Here is a 23,221-nt window from a genome sequence, read left to right as displayed (position 1 = left end):
TGGACAATAATGGCTCTAGCATACCACCCTCTAAAAAATTATTTCTGTCTTCAGTGTTTTCTCTTTGTTTTCTCACCTCCTCCCACCTCCATAGTATCCCCTGGTAACTGTGATGACACTTACCTGGCAGGAGCAGACAGAGCACCTATCATTCTCCAACACCCAAATTTGCCCGTTGTGTTTGACCTTCCCTTCATGGATACAGTCTCCTGTGCAGTTCTTTCCATGTGGACACCGGCAGTCATAACCACCATCCAAGTTAAAGCAAATAGTGTCATTGGCACAGCTGTGCCTCCCAGTTGCACATTCATCAATGTCTGTAGGAAGAGGCCATGGGATGTTTTTAGACAACAGTCAATAACCACCACTGGCCTGGCTACAACCGACATAAATGACCCTCTGCAATTAAGGCCTTAGGTCCATACGAATTTCCATACAGCCTGAACAGATCTTTTTTTTTTTTTTACAACTCACATACAGTTAATTATATAAGTGCAAGTTCAGTTGAAGTAACTGCAGAGCCCTACTCATTTTATTTTAAGCAAGGATAGTTCTTATGATATGAACGTCCATACATTACTTTTAAATATTGTGCAGCAGAGAGAGAGTCATGATACCACTTTTATATGACTAATACTTCAAACCAGTTTCTTAACTTTAAAGGAACAAAATAGAAAATCGTGCTGGGTTTATACAGAGGCAATTAGCCTGTAATTACAAGAAGTAGCTATATAAGGAAGGCAATATAACCCCCTCCCCCATTTCTTTGCAGAGCCTGAGCAAAGCGTCTAAGTTCACATATATATATGTTTGCTTAGAAGTGAAAAATTTTTTAAAATTAAAATTAAATTGTGACTTGGAGGTACATTCATCACAAAGGAATCACAAAATCTAAGGTACCACCTTTAACATATTCATTATTTGATTTGCAGAAATATCTAAGATCCTTCCATTAATATGTAATAAAAGACAAGATGAAGTATTCTCAGCAATAAAGCTAAATCTATAGAAAGGGATTACTTTTCAGAAATTGCAGATAATTTTATAGACAAACATTATAGTAATGCATTGCATATGCATGTATTTAAGATACCATGATGCTTTTCCTATTAATAGGATGCAGTAACATAAAGAAACATTACTTTTCTTCACTCTTTAATGGGAAAAATATACATTTTTCTCAGCCTGCTTCTTATTGGCCATAGAGTTAAAAAATATATTTTTAATACATTGGCTCAAATAATAAATTAAACTTCACAATAATCTGGTCAAGTGATTTTTTGAATTACAGCATGCTCTAAAGCAGTGGTGGGTAACTTGCAGCCCTCTAGATACTTTGGCCTACAACTCCTATGTTTCCTCACCATTGGCTATGCTGACTAGGGGTGATGAGAGTTGTAGGCCAAAACATCTGGAGGATGTTGCCCACCCTTGCTGTAAAGAGTGGCATTTGTAGGGTGGGAGACCAATAAAAAGGGAAACATATTTCCCAATTAGCCCAGTCAAAAGTATGCCATATAACTAGGATGAATGATATTTAAGTAGTATTGAATCCTACAGAGCAAAATTAGTGGCTGGGCATCAGGGTATTTATGACCTCATGTTCTCATATATTCTCTCAAATATGTTGTGATCTTCAGAAGAGGTCCTACCTAGAGTCCTCTCATTATCTGAGTTATAGATAATAACTCTATTATTATCTAGACAAGATTACTAGATCTTGGGCTTTCTCTGTAGTTGTACTCTTCCTTTAGAATTTTCTCTCAGAGAGTGCTTAGCAGCCTAGGCAAATGTCTCTAGACTAGCTTAAAATTATTGGGTTGGATCATACTTAGGGTAGACCAATTGAAATCAATAGGATTTAGGTTACTCTTGACCAACCTCAGTCCCATTGGTTTCAATTAGTCTACTCTAAGTATGACAAAATCTGGCTCCGACCCAATGACTATCACAACAGAATCATCTAGTGAATGATCTGACACTTTTCTGTTTCCATGAACAGCCACAGCCACAAAGATACATATTTTTTGATAACTGGTTATCATCTTTACTATACAGATTATGGGCAACATCCAATCCTTCCCCAAGCTAGCAGGACCCAACACTCGTGCAGCAAGAAGCCAGTGGTTCCAGGAATAGCCAGAAATAAGCAGAAACACTAGTTCCAGAAATGGGGCAGGTCAGCATTGCTTGCAGAAGGAAGTTCCACTGACCTGTCCTGATCCAGAAACAAGAGTTTCTTCTTGTTTCTGGAGTTGCTTTTTGAACCTTTAGTTGTGTTAGCAGCAGGTCCTGCTTGCACAACAGATCAAGTGGGAGTGAAGCGGCAGTTTTGGACACTGCCCATTATGAATCTGGGGTGTTCTCTGGGGCTATGGGCTCTCACACACTAGAACAGCGATGGGAAACATGTGGCCCTCCAGATGTTGAAGGACTGTAACTCCCATCAACCCTTACCATTGGCTATGCTAGTTAGGGCTAGAGGGAAATCCTCTAGGTGTGTGCACTATATTTTCTAAATGGTCCGCTTTAAAATGTTTAATTTTTAAAAAAAGTTTAATATTTTGTAAGCTGCTACAATAGACGTTTGGCTGACCACTGTGTAGACAGGTAGGAACACAGGCAGGCAGCCTTGTGCACAACTAAGTGCCAAGCCTAAACATATGGAATAAGGAAGTTAATACCCTGAGAGTTAAGCTAAACATGTAATTCTGGACATCTATATATTTTTAAAATTCATTGTAAAAATCAGTAACAACAACAAAAATGCAAGGAAATAGACATGAAACCTGCACAAATGAAATTCATATTTGCATTATTTAGAAGCATCAAACTTTAGTCATTAATTGCAAAGTGTTACACCACAAATCATGAATCCCTGCAAGAACTTGTTTAAGCACGTTGATTTTGGACTTGTAGCAAAGCACCATAAAGAGTAGTGAATTATGCTGCTGACATTTCATTTACAGCTATAACCAGAGAACCAAATACCATAAAATACTAGGAATGCAGGGACCAAACAGAGTGTCAATTATTGCTGAATACAGAAAAAGGAAGGAGGAACGGGCGAAGGAATGGGGAAATCAAGGTTCAGAATTGCCATCAATCCCAGACACAGGTGGTATGCCAATATTATCACTCCCATGTAATTCTTAAAAAAACATATAATATAAACACATTTTAGCTTCTACCTCATAGAGTTCTGTGTTTCAGTTGCTTTGAACATGATAAATACAGCCATGTGTCTGAAATAGTGTGGGACTGAAAAAACCTAGCAAATGTGGCCAATTCATCAAAAGAGAATTAAGAACTGGATCTTGTGTTTCTGTTAGAGATCTCAGTTTGTAATGGGTTGTATCCAGTCTTAGTCCTACTTAGAGTAAACCCATTCAAATGAATTGGACTTAAATTAGACTAACTTTGGATTTAATCCAGTCGGTTTAATTTCTATATTTGTTCTTCTGCTTCAGCTTTCCCCAACCTAGTACCCTCCAGATGTTTTGGCTGGGGCTGATAGAAGTTGAAGTCCAAAACATCTAGAGGTTGGGAAAAGCTGTTCTACTTCACACATCACAACAATCCATGTTGATCCCTTTACCATAACAATGAATGGTTACCATGAAAATGCTTTCCACTGATTAATAAGAATCAGCCTACTACTATCAATTAGCAAGTTGTGTAAGGAGACTACATATTAAGAACTTTCTTGAGTATGGTTTCAACATACCTGGGTATAACTATCCATATCCTTCTAAGACAGATTTTTGATTAGGAAAGAAATCACACACAACACACACACACTTTTCCCCTTTTGGACTCATTATAGTTCCTTTATACAAATTTTAAGATCACCAACAGTTTCTCAGATAATAAGTATCCTGCACCCCTTGGATGTTCTATATTATCAGAAGGATGAGACTAGATCCATCAAGATTTCAGTGGAGACGAGGGATTAAAAAATATATAGCAGTGGTACCATTTGCCACATAGGTTATATCAGAAATACCAACTACCACTGAACATCAGCTGGAGATGTTCACTGTGTCTGGAGACTCCTTTCATATCTACTGGGATTATTCTATTACTTCTGCATTTTGAAGAGAAGTATTAAGAACCATCCAAAAACTAACAGGATAAAATATTGCTATGGATCTTAAAATATCTCACTTTATTACAAAATGATGTAGATATAACTGCCTTAGACATGGTGTTAGCCTTATCAACAACTGCAAAATTAGCTTTGTGGCAAATTGGGGAGAAAACCAACACCCCTATTCCTTCCAAATGTTTAGTTTAGGATATGGCATTAACAACAGAACTGTTTTATTTTTCAAGCATATGAGAAGTCGTTCCTCTAAGTCCTCCAAGCTGGTAGTGTGCACATTGCCCCTTGGAGTGAGACCTGAGACCAAAACTAGCCTGCTTGATTTTATAGGCTTCTCTCACTCTAAGCTCAGGAGCTGACAGGCTACCTCTGCTCATTCCAGGGGTAGGGGGTGGGGCCCCCTCTCTTTTCCATGGGAAGTGAAACTTATCTTGTCTCCTGTGCAAGCACTGGGTCATTACTGACCCCTAGAGGGATGCCTGCTTACGCTGGCATTTTCATGGCAGACTGTACCGGGGTAGTTTGCCATTGCCTTCCCCAGTCATGACTACCTTTCCCTCAGCAATCTGGATACTCATTTTACCGACCTCGGAAGGATGGAAGGCTGAGTCGACTTGAGCTGGCTACCTGGGACCCGGCTTCCGCTGGGATCGAACTCAGGTCGTGGGGAGAGTTTCGGTTGCAATACTGCTGCCTACCACTCTGCGCCACACTTGTCTCAGGATGCACTAATACAGCTGTCATAACAGCTCCAAGATGAAAGCTGTAAACTGCCAGCCTGTGTGAAAGGGCTTCTTAATTAACTATTATGCTGCTGGTTAGGCCAAATTACACAGGTCTATCACAAGCATATAGGAATGCTGTGAAGTCCACTTTTTTGCTCACTAACCAACTCACTACATCATGCAAAACCAGCGAGCGTGGGTTAAGCAGGGTTTAAACAACCCTTGCATAACCCAAGTTCGTGCTATCCCATGAGCAACAGTGTGTTGTCCGAACTCAGTCAGAGGCCAGTTCACATGATTGCAGCAAGGGAAATATGTCACTGTAGCTTATTACCCCCACTGACTGTGCTGGCCAAGTTTGCCAAGTTACCCTTCCTGGCATGGCTTGCCATATCATCCAAACCCAGGAGTCTTGGCTTGTTTGAAGGGGGCAGAAACTCTCAAATAACCCAGCAACAGCCCATAGGATTGAAGATTGCTGCTCCCTCAAATAAACCATGCCACCCGGGATCAGATGACGCAGTAAGCCGTACCAATGACAGTAATTGGGCAAATTGGCTGCTATGTGACTGGCGCTTGTGATGAGGTAAACAAGCCACTGTGGCTTGTTAGCCATGCCACGATTGTCCAAACCGGGTCTATGACAGATAATATATTAGTTTCCTTGTTTTATCTATATTATTCTATGTAGCTATTTATTTATCCAATTTTTGCACCATGAATATGTATGTATGTGTGTGTGTGTGTATGAATATATATATATATATATATATATATATATATATATACACACACACACACACACACACACATACACACACACACACTCTTTAAATAGAAAACAGTATGAAGACGGGAGAGGGAAACTTAAGAAAGAGGGAATGGGAGCAGGGGACAGGAGGAGGGAATGGTTCACTCTTTGTATTGTATTGAGATTGAGAAATGGAAAAAAATCTAATAACTGTCAATAACCACACACAAAAATATGGGGGTTGGGAGGAGAATATTTTGTATTCTAATCCTAACATTCCAAGATTTCCTTGAAAGTAAACTTAACTCAAAAGTAAAGTTGGTTGATTTCATGGAATTTTGTTTTCCCACACCCCCATTCCATGATGCAAATACTCCAAAGGCTTGACTCTGGATATGTGTGAAAGGCAGCATCTGTCTGGGAGCCTGCCTTCCCCAGAAGTAGATTCAGACAGAATCTTCCTTCTGATTTTGAAGGGAAGGGAATCCCAGAGAAGAAAACATGCAGTTCATTCCCCATTTCTCCTGTAAGACCGACTATGTAGCGATTCTGGACAGTCAATGATAACAAAATGTTGAGAGGGTGTTTGAAATTTAGGGTTGCAGAAAATGAAAGGGTGCTTTTTTCACAATTTGGTTTGGTTTAAACAGAGTCTATTTAAACCAAACTGTGAAAAAAAACTTTCATGTTTCTTTCTCTGGTGCTGGCCATTGGGCAGATCTGGAGGTGGGGAGAGTGGGTGGTGCCTGAGAGAGAAGCTAGTGGGCTGGATAGGGAAGCTCCATGAGCCTGAGGTTACCCACCCCTGACACAGACCATAATTCAGAATTGGGCAACTGGAGGGCAACCCTCCAGATGCTTTTGCCTATAATTCCCATCAGCCTTAGCCAGCATAGCCAATGGTGAAGGATGCCGGGAGTTGTAGGCCAATCTGGAGGGCCACAACTTCCCCACTCCTGTCATAACTAAACAGGCTCTGCTTTCTTCCTTAAAATACACTTGAACCCAAAGCTTATAAATAAATACTTACAACTGGATGTTTTATTTTAGAAGAGCTACATCTTAAAATAACTGCATGCCCACTAACCTGCTATTCCATGTAATACAATTTGCCACAGCACTCAATACTCCCAGTATTTCTAAGCTTGCAATACTGCTGCTCAGTTTGCTTTTTTTTTTCTAAGTGCAATATTTCTACAAATCGTAAAAGCAGCATAATATTGCCACACAGGTGGCAGTAGTTTCACAGTGCAAAAAGAGGTTTCTTTCAAATGTGTATTTAGCATGTAAAACAAAAGAAGAATCACATAAAACTGAATGGTCTTACTCAGAAATAAATAACACTTAGGAGTATTAACCATGTAATCATGGTTAGTACTGCATCTGTAATCTCTCTCTCTCTCTCCCCCTCCCTCCCTCCCTCCCTCCTGCTTGAGAAGATAGCAGTCAAAGAGGTGAACAGGGTATATAGTGTTATGGTAATACAGAGATCATCCTTTAATACCTTTTTTTTTCAGTGAGACCATCCTTTGGTCAAAGAGTAGCAGGCTACCTGGGCCAGATCCATCTCATATGCATGTAGAAAGTGAGAGTAAGGCTACACCTTCCCTCTCCACTAACCTAGTGCAGCTGTTCCACATCTGACATCCATGGACGGGTGGTGGTGGTAAAATTTGAATAGAGCCTGCATGTACAAAGTGTATGTAAGCCCATTTTGCTTTGTCAGTTCCCAGATTTTATCTGAGACACTGACTGCATGATCTGAGCTTGTTCACACTGGATTTTATGCACATAGATTGATTTTATTCAAATGTTACACACCATATAGACATCTGGGGAAGCCAGCAGTGGGGCAGGTCAGAGGTGAGGCAGGATTTTTAATGTGCTTCTGGAATGACACTACATAATGATGTAGTGCCATTCCAACTGAAGCATTCTGTGTGCGTGGTGGGGGGATGGCAGCCCATTGCACCGCCACTTACAGCTGAGTCAGTGGAGGAGCAATTACATTTTAAAGAAGAAAAGAACAAACAAACGTATACACCTCTTTGCCAAGGTTGCCTGTCCTAGTAAGCCTATCCCAAGTGTTTAGACTTTCTTCTGTCTTCCCACCCTGCCCCCATGGCCATACCCAAAGAAACTGCGAAAATGCCGACCCAATTTTATGGCTTATGAGTGGGTCCATGGAGGTGGCATGCCTTTTTCAGCTCAGTACTAAATGGAACTATATTCCTATTCCTTCCTGTTGAATATCCACCACATTGTAGGGAACATAAGCAGTACCCAATTAAATCAGTTTAGCTACACTGAAGTCAATAAAACATAGCTTTATTGTAGCTTAGCCCTTTCACTACCTCAGGTGGGGCCAAGAATATGCATTGGCTTGGATCTGAACAGAAATACATAAGCTAATCTAAGAAAGTTCACGGAATAAAAGTTTCCCATCCACTCTTCCCCCACTGCAGTTATCTCTGTCCTTTCTAGAGGATTGGGGCCATTCCTGAACAAGGGCATGAAACTTTCTTTCCATGAACTTCCTTAAGTTAACTTATCTTAGGTTCCAAGCCTGATTTTGAGCAATTCCCCCTTCCCCCAGCATCCCACATTGTTCAGGAGGGGCCCTCAATTCTCCAGAGAAACTTTTTTTTGGTGTGCAAGTAGATACAGGAGGGAAGAGGGGATGGGAAAGTTTTCTTATATAAATTCCTTTAAGTTAACTTATCTTAGGATCCAGGTTATTGGGGGCACTGCCATCTTCGACATCTCACACCACATATGAGTCCCTGGGTGCTGGATCCAGGTTCCCCACACACAACCCTCCTGTATATCAGGTGGTGGTGGAGAAGCAGGTCAAGGATGATCTACATGTAAAAAATCTTTTCCTATGCATGGCTCTCCATGCAAGGTTGACTGTGGATCAGGCTGCCCTTCTGGCTGTGGTAGGACTTTGTGGGGAGGGTTGAAGAAGCAGATATAGTGTTGAAATAGTCCTCAGTCATAGAAGTTCTGGGCAGAAGTGAATTACTGTTTCAGTGTAGCATATAACATATGAAGTATGTTGCTCCTTTACCGACCTTCACATGACTCTCCACTAGGTGAAAACATGCCGTTATCGTGGTAGCCATCCCTGCACTCACAGTGGTACCATCCAGGTAGGTTAATGCAGGTGGCACGGCTGTCGCATTGAACAAAGCCATCTGAGCATTCATCGATGTCTGTTCAACAAACAGAAGAAGGGGGAAAACATACACACCATAATATCAGCCAACAGAAGCTATTGTTATTTATGGATACATAAAAGAAACTGAGACATTATCAGGATATTTAATATTTCTTAGCTGAAGTATTTAAACCCCATAGCCTAGTATTCAATAAATCTAAAAGGAACTGAAACTTTGGAAGTCTTGCAAAGATGCAGAATGAGAAATAAATGAGAACTATAAACAAAACAATAACACTAAATTATACTCTGTGTTGTTTAAACATTTCTAATTCATTCAGTGAAACTAAATGAGAAGTAGACTGCTGTGTGTGTCAACTGCCCAAGACAAACAGAAAATATTTGTTCAAGCAGAGCTATATTTCTTACCATTACTCCTTACACCAAGCTGCCTCATGTAAACCAGGATTATCTATTTTTGTAGAATGTCAAGACATTAAACCCCAGCTCCCATTATTAGAGGGTTAATGGTCCTAGGAATTACAGAAAGATCTGCTGATAGTATAGAGAGAATAGTCCAAAACACAGTTTTGAATATGAATTGCATTATTTGCTCTCATAATAATCAGCATGTTTTTTCAAACTATTTGTCCAAGCCTTCTGTCTCTATTCTATTTTCATTTCCCAAGCGGGCACAAAAGTAAAGCTTTCAAAAAATGAAAGCATTTGTATTTGTAACAAATATCTGCTGGGGTTATTTAGTACTCCAAGAAGTAGAAGTTAAAAAAGAAGAAATAAACATCTATGTATAGAGTGTGATAATGAAGAAAATGCAGTGAACAGCTTACTACAAATTTGTTCCAGAAACAGAAGACGGAGGGCAGTTGGTATAAAAAAAGGGGGGCAGGGCAAGTTTGGAATGTGAGGGAAGCAATGATTTGATTTCTCTCAAAGCAGTGCATCTCAGGAAAACTTGTTTAATTTGGAATCTCTTTTGTTTATCTTGTTTACCAATATTTTCTCCCCCAGTTATGCCATATAAATCCAATTCTTGGGTGTGTGTTTTTCACAAATAAAACAAATAGTATAGATCTTTGGCAACTTGTTTTAATGTTTCAACACTGTGTACTCAAATGATCCATCCTGGCTCTGATGTGGCTTAAAAAATATTCCCAGATATCTTTGTTAGTATACTGGATTACACAAGAAAGCCTTCTTCTGGCTTATTCTGTCACAGAATTTAGCAGCAAACCTAGACCCCACTGCAATTATTTTCAACTTTTCACACCCTCACTCCCAAATGCTCTTGCTTCTAAAGGTGCTGTGAAGAGAAAGGTACTGATATTATGCTTTTAGGGCTACAGAAAAAAAATTGACACCAGTCCCTAGATAACCAATAAAGCAAGCTGTGGTGTAGAACTCAGACACTCAAGACGCTCTTTGCAAATCTAAGCCCACCCTCCCCTCTAACCCCCTGACCTCTACACATGTTTGGAAAGAAGCTGTAAGTCAAAAGAATTTGAAAGATTAGAGGAAGAGATCAATGAAAATTGTGTGACTTTGGAGGGAAGGTACCTTTTACTGTTAGGCAGGGGGCATGGATATGGATGTGTGCTGACACATGTAGGGAAAAATAAAGGCCTATAATCAAGAATCGCCTTGAACTGTTAGGACTGTTTCTCGGATGTTATCATGCCTACCAGTGCTTCCACAGATTGTGTTAAAAGTTTGACCTATAATGGTCAATACTTAATAAACGGTTGAGAATGACAAAAATCTTCCTGCCAAAGTCAATGTGGTGATTTTGAACTTTATTCAGGTGTTCAATTTTCTTTATACTAGAACATGCGATTCAGGAACATGTGTTCAACTGTACTGCATAGCCCTGCCCTGATGTCCATGTAACAGCCTCATCCCCAGCATCTGCACATATAGTGTGGACATCTATCTACACAGAAAAGGCCTGTACATGTACAGCTGTACTATCTGTACTCTCAGGGTTCCAGCTGATGTGGAGACCTCTGCATGTACAGCTGTACATGTGGAGGCCCCCTCCATGCAGACGTATGCAACATACACACGGACTCCAGGAGTGTGCTACATGGGGGCGGGGCTATATAGCACAGCCCTTCTCCTGGACCATGTGTTCTACTATAAGGCAAACTGAATGTCTGAATAGGACTATTGTCTTGAATAGGGCAAAGGGAGGTAGGGAGAGACTTCTGGTTTGTATTTAGAATGACTTTATTAGGGGTATGCATTCACATTCCTGAACTGAAGTGGGATGCTTGCCTTCAGTGCACGTCCCTACTTATATTGCAGCTACTTAATAACATACATTCAAAATACTGAATGACAGATTTTACATATTGAGGGATGGGATTCATTTATTGGGAATGAAAGGGGAGAAAGCATATGAGTTAGGTTAAAGTGGCATTAAGGAATTAAACCAATTCTACATTCCTTTCCTCAAAACAACTCATTTGTGAAGCTGCAAGCTTCCTAATTATGAACAGAACATTGCAGGAAGAGGCATTATGCATTTTGATGAGCTCTGTTACTGATTATTCAGTGTGGGGGGGAGAAGTTTTGAATGACACATCAGTATTGGTAAACTGACAGCCGAAATAACTATTCTGTATTTATTTGTCAAGTAACTGGCAAACCAATATCACAAGAAATATTACTTGGGATGAAATGCTTTTACGTATGCCAATAAAGAAAGAAATACTTTCCTCTCATTTCCTTGTGTCAGGATACAACGTTGTTGAGTGGACCTATGTATGAGTGTTTGCCATGAATATGCTGATGGAAGAATTCTGCTGGTCTTTAAGAAATGACTGATTGCCTGACTGCAACCAATTCCATTGAAAATGCCAGCAGTCAGTGCTGAACAGTAATCTATTGCCCTATGTACTAGAGGTCTAAAGCTGCCGTTGTGGCCCATTCCTCTGTAGCACAAAAGAAAGGGTGGAATGAGTCTTTGGCTGGCTCAGTGCCTTCCCTAGTTTTGTCTATGTCCCTCAGCAATGCCTGCAGCTGTATCTCTCAGAAAGCAGAGACTGCTATAGTTGACAGAAATCAGTAGAGATAAAAATTAAAGGAGGTAAAAAGTAGATAACAAGATTTGCACCAGCAGAAGGGGCAGGGAATATGATCCTACTAATATCCTGCGCCTCTCAGGGTATCCTTCTGAACTGTCTGGGTGAGATGTGGATGAAGGTGATGCTGGTCCACCCCATGGCAATTTTCCTAGGTCCAAGGTGGTGCAAGGTCCATTCTGTTTAAAATGTACAAGAAATGCTGTTTAAAATCTACAGGAAATTGCTGGGAGACATTTGCCTGGAGATTTGGGGTACAGTGTCATTAGTATGTTGTTGACACCCAGCTTTATTTTTCCCACCCCTCAAATCTAGGTGTAGCTAAACAAGCCAGAAAAAGCTATGTATGCATAGATTTGCATTTATATTTACAATAAATGGGCTTTAACGTGGATGCCCCTAACCACAATGCATATAAGCATTTGTTTGATGGTGTATTTTCTGGTAATAGTGATACCAACAGAACGGAGCACTTCTACTGGACTCATAATTTAGTCACAGAACACTGCTACTAATACTCTGATAAAATAATATTACACAGTGCTGTTTTGTATGGAATTTTCTTCTTTCCTTCTCCAGTGAACCATTTTGTGGCAGCTCAATCAGGAACAATTTGGTAGTTTATTAGGAATTCACTGAAAAGTTTTGCTTACCTAGCAGCTATGAACTACGAGAAGCAGCAATGTCTCAAATGAAGGCCAGTGTAACACTGCACTGGTTAAACATAAGAAAGCTGAATCCTATAGAAGAATTGCTACTAACAAAAATGAGCCATTTTGATGTAAAGAAAATTCCAACGCAGAACATTTTGACACAAGCATTATGCAAAGCATGTGCATTGTTCACAGGAAGAGACTGACATTTAAAAGCAAATAGGCAAAATTGACATATCTTGGTGCTGCTGGGAGCCAATTTATAGCAACAGGCATGAATGATCTGTCTCTCATTCTACGACGGTAGTAACAAGCTCATCTATCTATCCTGAACAGCTTCTTCTAGTTAGCCATGGAGGACCTTCCCACTTAATAATTGTGATTACTTTATGAATAATGAATGATATACCTACTTTACCATGACAAATTAAGACAAGTGCATATTTCCAGACATTTGCAATTCTGCATAATTCTCAGATTGTTGAGGGAAAAAATGGGAAGGGGATCTTGTTACAGGGATGCTAGAGGAATCTGAACTTGGTGAATTCTGATGTGAATTGCCTGATCTACACTTCCTGGACTAATGTACAGATCAGGATGTAATCAGTGCTGTGTATTGGTTACGGTGTTGGACAGGGACTTGGGAGATCCTGGTTCTAGTCCCCACTCAGCCATGAAGCTCACTGGGTGACTTTGGGCCAGTCATTGACTCTCAGCCTAACCTACCTCAAAGGACTGTTGTGGAGATAAAATGGAGTGGAGGAGGACCATGTAAGCTGCCCTGGTTTCCTTTAAAAAAGCTGGCATATAAATGTAATAATAACTAAATAAATGTTATGCTTCTCCAGATGTTGTGATACAGCTCTCATCCCCAAACCATACCAAAATACATTACAAATTGCTATTCTGGCATAAAATATGTTTATAAATGTGTGCATTTATTAAAATATACATTTATAAATGATTTTTTGTGAGAAAATGTCATATATATATATATATATATATATATATATATATATTTTCACGCAGAATTTATTCTAATTGCACATCAGTGTGGAAACGGGGGTGGAACCAAAACCAAATCAAATATAGTTTATTTTGTGTAGTAGAAGCTATCACAAAAACAGAACACATCAAAGACAAAAAACAGAGCAAAATACATTGGTCAGTTAAAATAATAATAAAACCCAGCATTCTAAGAAATAAAGGATTGTTCATCAAGACAGTTCCACTCATCACAAACTTTTCCCCTTAAAATTGCTGCTCTAAAAGCAAAGCAGGCCACCTTTTCAGAAACATGAGGGGACCTGTCACCCAATAAAAAAATTAATCAAATAGCCTACAGATCTGCCTGAGGGAAGGTCCAAATCTCTAAACAAGGCTGTTCTTAAGTCCTCATAAATTGGGCAAACAAGTAGATAATGGGGGAGGTCTTCAGGCACATTGGCCCCACATGGACAGACTCTTTGTTCATAAGGAATCTGATGATAATGACCTGCCATTATAGCAGAGTTCATAGACTAAAATCATAAGGCTGTAAAGACTTTTCTCCATTTGGAATCTGTAATATTACTGGTTATGTAGTGTGGGTACGGATTTTGAATTGATAATTTGGCATACCAAGGAGCACATTTCGACAGACAGGCTGAGACACAATCAGCTCGAAAATCCTGTTTTAACGTATAAGATTTCAAATAACATGATACTATTTAAAAATTTAAAGAGCTCAAGATATCCAAAGAGAGTCCGTATGTCTCAATAATTTGTAACATTTCCTGATCCCAGGATAAAAACACTCTATTATTAAAATTCAACATCTCCCTGAAAGCAGATAATACTAGGGTAGACCCTATCCCCTGTTCAATTTCAACCAATATCTGAGGGACAGAATATGTACTCTAATCTTCAGTGTACAAAGGCCAACTTCCAGTCAAAGAATAGAACACTCAGTTGCCTTAGCAAGCGCAAAAGTAGCTCATAAGTATTTATTCTGGTGTATTTCCAGATTCAAATTCTGAATAGACCCCCATACTTGAGCACCATAGCAAATTTATTCTGTAACTTTAGCCTCATAGATTTTGAGAGCTGGGAGAGTCTGTCTACCACCGTTACCCCAATAAAACCTTGATAGAGAATTCAATGTATTAGTGGCCAGTTTCTTTGTGTTATCTAAATTGGTATTCCAGTTTCTGGTTGAAGAAAACCATAAGACTAAGTATTTTTTTTTTTAAAAAAATCATCTGTTCTGTCAGGTTAGGGATGTCTGAGAAATCTGTAACAGAGCCAAATAAGTTCGGATTTTGATGACTCCAACCCACGGATTCTGCAGTGGACTGGCTTTTCCCCTGTTGGAATCCAACCCACAGATTCTGCAGACTTGCAGACCGTTTTTCTAAGTTTCCCAAATTTTGCACAAATTTTGTCATAGGAAAATAAACAAAATAAAAAAAAATCCAAAAATGTGCATTTCCCCCATAGGCTAAAGTGTGAAAATGCACATTTTGAGGGAATTCACACATTTCTGCACATGTGAATTTGCACAAATGCAAATTTGCACAAATTTGGAAACAAAAAAATCCGATTCCAGCAATGGGTGGACGACGGAAGGAAAGGCACCCGTCAATCCGCGAAACACAGATGGAACTGATTTTATACAATCCATACATCCCTATATAGGGTATCCATCAATTTTCCCCTTATATTTTTAATCTATTGGCGAAAACCAGTACTTCTGTCATTTTGTGGTTAATTTTCAACTTACTTTGCACAGCCAACTAATTGAAAGTTTTCAATAGTCTCCTAAGACCTTGTGTCTGAGATAATAAAATAGTGTCATCTCAGTGACTAACATTGCAATCTTAATCAGGTTTACTCAGAAGCAAGGCCCTCTGAGTTCAATGGGACTTACTCCCAATAAGGGTCATAGACTCAGTGGGAAAACAAAGCAGCTAACCAGAGCAGATTGCAATCCAATGGATCAGACAAACCCGATTCTAATACCAATCATTTGTGAAAATGAAGAAACAAATAGGGGCTGCAAAGTGCCTCGTGAGACATTAAATACTTACACTAGTGTATGTCCTAATTAAAGTAATAACACATATTTTATTTTTGTTAGATATGCCATTTTATCAAAGGGTTGACTCAAGAAAGGAAGGAGGAAGGGAATAAGGAGGCAAAAAGAAAAGGAAAGAAAGAAAAGGCTATGAAAGAACATGGATGGGTTAGAAACACTGAATGCACTAATTAGGTTCAGAAGTGTAGATTACTTCTGTTAAGACTGTTCAGACAAACTAATTCCACTAACTGGATAACTGCCACATCAGGTCTGATAACAGGATTAAAGAGGAGGGAAGATGTCTTGCTCATTCACAGGCACATATAACATTTTTGTCACAGAAACCAAATGTAAAGTCTTTGGCCCTGATACCCATAAAATTAGTTGCATTTAAATCATTTTTAAATCAATAAGACAAATTAGTTATAACTAACAGGCTCCACTGATTGCAATGGGAATAACTTCAATTGAATCAGGGACTTATCTTGTAAACCTTTTCCCATGAGCTATAAATTCAAATGGTGACCATAAATATCCACTTCTTTATGTAGGATAGTAGGGACTATAGCAAACCTGCTTCTGATATACTCATTTCTGAACCTATCTTGTGGAGTACAGATGCAATTCTATACCAGTGAGACCAAACTCAGATGAAACATCCAGCTATATTTTCTCACCTACATTTACTAAGCTTTGGGGGATGGCTGTATAATGTTTATTTCAGTGCTGCAAATTCTACCTGTGTTTTATATCCAAACAAGCAAAATAGCACTGTTTGCTTTCAGTATGCAGTACGATTTTAGCATACTTCAACACACCACACTCTTCAATCATGTATTTTATTTGAGATTGTACATGGATCTTAGACACCATTTGGGAGGCATAACAGCCTAGGAGTATTTTGATATATGGCAGCTATTTCTGTGTTTAAACAAGCTATCAGTCTTTGGGTTTTCTCTGCTGCTATATTACTACTGCATGCTACATAAACATCTTGCAGAGGAACAGAAAGAGGTACATGGGAGTTATTTTTTTTTTTCAAGCAAGCAAGGTTCACTTTTACCTTCTAATAGAGTCTGGGTCAACAAGATTCAGTGCCCAAACTATCCAGTTTGGTAACAAGACAACTGAAATTCCAATTTGCTTATCTGATAAATAATGCACTTAGTCTCCCTCCCTCTCTCAACCTAACGTACCTCACATGGGTGTTGTGAGGATAAAAGGTGGGGAACCATGCATACTGCTTGGAGCTTCGTGGAAAAAAGTGGGAATTCATATAAATGTAACAAATAAGTTAGTTCTTCTCAGGCTTCTGGGCCAGCTGTCATATGTTTCAATGTCTGTGCAAAATTCTGCATATGTGAATACGCAGAAAATTGCCAGCCTCAAGTATAATAATTATTTTATTGTGTTTCTTTATAGCATGTATACACCACCCTACATTGAAAATGTCCTCGGGGCAGCTTAGAACATTAAAAAACCAAGTTAAATATTCAAGAGCTATAACAGTAAACATAACAATAAAAATGATTCAGAATAAAACTAGGAAAGAGGAAAATAAAAGCGAACTAAAACTGAAAACCTATACATGTCTACTTAGAATTATGTTCCATTGTTTTCAATGGAGCTTACTCCCTAGTAACTGTGTATAGGATTGCAATCCAAAACAGATTTACATTGTTTACAGTTTAAGAAGAAAAAAAGGAAGTTACCATTGCTGTTCATCACCACAATAAGCACCCCTGGAACAATCCAAAAATCACCCCCAAATCACCCTCTCCCATTTTCAGGAACCAGAAATCCTCTCCTCAAGGAAATTTGTCAAATATTTGATTAATCAAACTTTTAGTGAAGCCTTAGAACAGAATATTTGTTTTGAAATATATCTATATCCATAAATATATTTTTAAAACTTCAGAACAAAGGAAAAGAAAAAAAATGGAAGGTCCTTTTTGCAGCAGTTCTAAGTTGTTGAATTGAAGCACCTCCCTACACTGCTGTAAAGAACGAACAAAAAGAGAATAAATGCAAGGACTAAGATCTGGTCCAGCCAGCTAGTGTATGAAAGATTTGCCCAGATCTCTTCTGAAGAGCAGTGGATATTATTTTCCTGCATCACTGAGGACTACAGCCCAGCAAGGATTTCACATGAATTATCTTAAAAGCATTAATCTCTCACAAAGAGTAGGAAATTAGTTACAGGAAATCCATTTCCAAAGTGTTTCAACAGGTTGAATTAACACAGTTCTTTACTGCAATATTTTTTGCTGTCATATTGTGTGAAAGAGCAAACTTATTCTTAATGACACATCAGGTTTTTTGTATCCTTGCAAGAGCATGACGGTGTGTGTGTTTTTTAAGTACCCTGTCCATGGAAAACTAATTTAGTTCCATTAATGAAAAGGAAGCAAAATGTGATTGAGAATGTAGTACGGAATTATAGTTCATTAATTCAAGTATGTAATTTTCCATACTCCTGCTCTCTCATTGATTTTTGCACACCCCTATAGGTCCTGCTAAACACCAGCAAAAAGAAATCCAATTGTGTTGTTATTTCATGTGTGGCAGTGGCAGCACTCCAAAATTAGATAGAAACATTATGAAAGGGATTTTTCCAGTGAATGCTTCAGCATGTGGTCTTGTTAACATTTCTGTGTTGTCAGAAATTAATCAATCACAGACCTACCAACAACCAAGGCTATGACAGTTTCTCATTACTCAGCCAATACCATCAAAAGATATGACATTTGTAACAATTGAAGATGATATTCAGAACACCTAATTAGGCATGATGAATTGAGTTCACGCTTGAACCGTTTTAAAAAAGGGGTATATGTATTTTCTTCTAGGATGTGTGCCATCAGCTACACCATTGCCCACTAAAGAGACAGACTAATTGAGAATATTGTGCTACTATATTTAGATGCTGACTCAGACAGAATCTTTAGGTTCATCTCCTTTCTGTGCTTCCAAAGTTATTCTTAAAAAAAATAATCACATGTAAGCTTCTCTCAACTCATCCTCTAAAACGAAGCCATTTTCCATATGAGCAAAATGATCCTTCTTTCTTTCAAAATATATGAAAACTGAAATAGTTTTTATTAATGTGCCTCTAGCTTTTTTATTGTTTTAACCAAATGTATCAGGGAGATAGTATAGTATTTTCACATGCACACACTTTAAAAATCAAATTGAGTGTCAGCAATAATCTTTCCTGTTCCTGTTTCTTTTGTTCCTTAGGAAGCAATCCTAAAGAAATGCGCTAGGGCAGCTTTTTCCAACCTGATTCCCTCCATATGTTTTGGATGTCATCAGCCCCAACTAGCATGGCCAATGGTCAGGAATATTGGAAGTTGTAGTACAAAACATCTGGAGAGCAGCAGGTTAAGGGAAAGTTGCACTAGAAAGTAAGCCAATTGGATACAGTGGAATGTCCTTCAAAGTAAACATGTCATGTTAATCATATGTCCTTTCCCTTAAATCTTCCTGTTTGCAGTGCCATTCTTTTTTGATCCTATTATTTTCTTATTGCATTCTTATGGGGGCAGTTGACTCCTGAAGTCCATTTAGGCTGCAATCCTATATCCATTTACCTAGGAATAAGTTCCATTGAGCTCAATGAGTAGACATGTATAGGACTGCACTCTGAGTAGACATGTATAGAATCGTACTCTAAGACAACAATCCTATACATGTATACACACTTATCTTGAAGTAAGTCGCATTGAACTCAAAGGGCTGTTTTGGGCCTTTAAAGCCCTAAATAGTTTAGGGTCAGGTTATCTGAAGGACTGCCTTTATCCACATAAACCTGCCTGTGCTTTAAGATCAGCATCAGAGGCCCTGGTCATTGGCTTGCCTTCAAAATCAGTTAGACTGGTGGGCATTAGGAATGATGCCTTCTTAGTAGTGGCCTCTACCTTATGGAACTCCCTCCCAAGGGATGTAAGTTGGGCTCCTTCAGTTGCACTATTCAAAAAGACTTTAAAAATCCACCTCTTTAAAGTGGCTTTCAAATTACAGATGGATATGCGGAGATTATATTATGGTTTATGCCTGTTTATATTTTAATGTATTCTGGGTTGGGGTTTTTTTTTTGGTTTTTTAATTTTTAATTGTTATTAATAACGTTATATTACATTGAACGTTATTGTTCCACTGTTGTTAGCTGCCTTGGGTAAATATGGTCCAGAAAGGTGACTAATAAAGATTTAAGATAAATAAATGGGGCTTACTTCTGAGTAGACATTTATAGGATTTTACTGTGAAACACCTGCCTCCAATGCAATATAGGGGCTTCTGTTCAATGCGTTCTTCTCAATAGTAATTTTTACTGTTGTGTTAATCTGTTCCACTATTTTAATAGGAAAATGTGTATTAATAAAATATGTATTAAAACCACTGCCATGTGCATTTTGTATAAGTGTAAGTTAATTTTCAAATGTGCCTGTCATTTTTCAGTGTAACTATCAAAACACATTAGAAGTGAGGTTCACACACTAACTAGAACATGATTTTATTGTGCTGCATATGAACCAAAATGGAAACAGACTGCTGGTGGTTATTTATTGATTTTATTTAAATGATGGAGGGAGCAATCCTATGGCCACTAGACAGAGGCTAGATGGCCATTAGGATATACTGTTTTCAGAGAACCAACATCAGACCCCGTACTCCAAGGTTGGTTCCTGACCTCCCCTGACTCCACGGAAAACTGACCTCCCCCGACTTCAGCACTGCCTTGGAGGCAATGCGGAGAAGCCCCGACCTCTGCGCTCAGAAGAGGAGTGAGGAGGGGTGGAAAAGGGGCAGGGCTGGGGGCATTCCGGGGCTGGGAGAGCAGATCTTCCTGTATGACACATCATATGTGTCATACAGCAGCCTCCTCTCCTGCTCGGCACCCCCGCAGGTAGATAGCCAAAAACGGCTGTCTAGCAGAAAAAGCAGGGCAAGAGAGGCACGGAGGGAATGATCCCCCCGTGCTTCTCCTGTCTTGCTTTGGATAGGCGGTCACCTCCGAGTTCAGAGGTGGCTGCCTAACTAGATAGGATTGTGCCCTTAAAAACCACCTTTTAGGGTAAACCCTCCCAAGGTGGCATACAGTAAGATTTAAAACTACAAGACACAAGAAACACAATGATAAAACAATAAGAATAAAAGATAAAAATTATCAATTCAAACTAATTAACCAATTAACATCAAAAGAGGGGTAGAGCAGCTTTTAAACTGACTTCTGGGGAAAAGCCAACAGGAGCTGGGGAGCATCCAGTTTGGGATGGATCATCATAGGGGATAAGGGTGAAAATGCTTTTGATTACCCAAATGAAGATAGGATAGTAAGAGGCTGTGAGCATACAGTAGGACATGATAGGCAGTCAAAGAGGTCAAACAGCTGTAGAGGAAAAGGCATATGTCAGAGACATTTGGAAAGGGACACCATGGTTAGATGTTTCTGTGCTAATGTTATAGCTGGGGGAATTTGGATGCTTCGTTTTAAAGTCAAACATAGATATAATGAGCATAATGGAAACCAGGGGATCCAGTCATGTCTGCATACAAATTCTATAGGAAAGACAGGGAAGGGCGTAAGGGGGTGGTTCATTCTGCACATCAAATACGTCACATTGTCAAACAAACTAGAAATCTCAAAAGGGGAAAACTTCTCCAAGTGTTGCTGAAGAAGAATCAACATAGCTTCTGAAAACGTATTGTTGTATAGGTAGTAGGGATGATTGCAGGAATCAGCAGGCCTCAAACACAATTGTTCTTTACTCAGCAGACACAGAAGTGAGGGCAAAGCAGAAACTCCATCCACTGTTGCTGCTCCCAATTCTACAGGAGCTGCCAAGGTTCAAAAACAATAACTAAGCCCCAGTACCCCCTAGAATACATAACATTCCTTTCCCCTTAGCTATCATAGTCTTTCAACCAACGAGGAGGAGCCCTTTCATGGCACTGTCTCTGCAGTCGACTAGTAGGTGCAGATTGCTCAGATGACTTCCTTTCAGTAACTGCTATAGGTAAGGAAGGAGTATTGCTCCCATTGCTTAGTGGTTCTGACACTTCAACAGGCGATGAGAGAAACACATCAATTCCAGATAGATCTTCAGCGGCTACGTCTGCTGATGACAACCCACTCTGGCCAGAATGCCTTTTCATCTGGTCAACATGGCAATGCCACACTGACCCTTCTGCACACTAGACCTCGTATGACACAGGTCCAGTGACCTCAGTGACAGAGGAAGGAACCCACCTCGGTCTAGCACCATAGTTCCTAGCAAACTCCTGTTCTTGTGGGTCAAATGAATGGAGAGTAGGAGCTGAGAAAGCAGTATCCAGAGCTTGCTCCCATTTGCTTTGTAAGTCTTCAGCTAAGTCTGGGTGGAGACGGTCAATACAAGTTTTTAGACAACACCCCATAGCCAGGACTGACTTCTGTTGTTGCACAAAGAGTAACATGTTGAGCAATGAGGAACCTGGCAAGGCACGTTGGCCAGTCTCGTCCCGCAATGGGCTTCAGGGCATCTTTTGTTGTCTACACCATCCATTCAGCTTGGCCATTTGCTTGGAGATGATGAGGTGCAATGGTGATAGCCCAAATAAGGTTCTTGTCTGCAAATGTTTAAAATTCAGCAGATGTAAATGTGGTCCCATTGTCTGAGAGTATAGTATCAGACAACCTGTGGGTTGCAAATAAGTAGTACAGTGCTGTGATTGTTGCAGCGGCTGTTTGTGGTGGCACTAAGACTACTTCAAGCCACTTTGAGTAAGAATCTACCACAACCAAGAAGTTTTTTCCTTGAAATGGTCTTGCAAAATCAATATGGATTCTTGACCAAGGCTTCTTTGTCACTTCCCATGGAAAGATAGGTGCACTTGGTGGATTGACAAGTACTGCACTGTTTTTCAATATCTGAGTCAATACATGGCCACCAGACATAGCTTCTGGCCAATGCATTCATAAAAACGATCCCTGGATGAGCTGCATGCAGCGTGGTCAAGATGGTTTGATGACCCTTATCTGGAAAAACAACACCGTTTCCCCATAGCAGACATCCCTTATGGGCAGACATCTCATGGTGATGGTGTTTGAATGGCTTAAATTCCTTTGGCAGTTCCTCATCCAGCTATCCCTTCCATACCCAGTTTAAAACACGAGCCAGTACAGGATCTCAAGCAGTCAGCCTAGCAATTTGATCAGCCTGAAGAGGTGGGTCAGGGAGGGCTTCTATCATCAAGACTTCCAGTGGAGGAGATACAACAAAATCTGGAATTTGAAGTGGTACCTGACTCAATCCATTGGCATTAGCTATTGCCTTTCCTGGTTTGTAGACAAGTATATAATCATAAGCATTGAGCAGAATGCTCCAGTGCTGCATGCAAGGTGATAGTATGCAGGGAGTAGGCTTACCAGGGAGAAGATTCCTAAAAGAGGCTTTTGATCCATGTGTATTTCAAAAGCATGGCCATAGAGATAGTTGGGGAACTTTTTGACTCCTGCAATAGTAGCCACAGCTTCTCTGTCAATTTGTGCAAAGTTTCTTTCAGTGGATGACATAGTCCTTGAATAAGCAATTGGTGCCTCTGTTATTGTTGTTCAGTCGTTAAGTCATGTCCAACTCTTCGTGACCCCATGGACCATAGCATGCCAGGCCTTCCTGTCCTGCG

The 23,221-nt window shown here is 39.6% G+C and overlaps 1 protein-coding gene across 1 annotated transcript in view; it reads right to left on the bottom strand.

Annotated features, from left to right (window-relative positions):
- Window positions 1–23,221, bottom strand: part of NELL2 (neural EGFL like 2) — a 197,453-nt gene that overhangs the window by 7,346 nt on the left and 166,886 nt on the right. The window contains exons 16-17 of the mRNA XM_084810665.1: window positions 8,656–8,796; window positions 124–317 (exon numbers count right to left, since the gene is read on the bottom strand). Coding sequence (XP_084666791.1) covers window positions 124–317; window positions 8,656–8,796 — 335 coding nt within the window. The remainder of the gene's footprint in view (window positions 1–123; window positions 318–8,655; window positions 8,797–23,221) is intronic.

The sequence above is a fragment of the Heloderma suspectum genome, chromosome 7 (genome assembly GCF_057233095.1).
Source record: "Heloderma suspectum isolate Gila_16-S chromosome 7, 16-S_ref, whole genome shotgun sequence".
NCBI classification, from domain to species: Eukaryota; Metazoa; Chordata; class Lepidosauria; order Squamata; family Helodermatidae; genus Heloderma; species Heloderma suspectum.
Note: the sequence above shows the minus strand (reverse complement) of the source record. Positions and strands in the feature narration are given on the sequence as shown.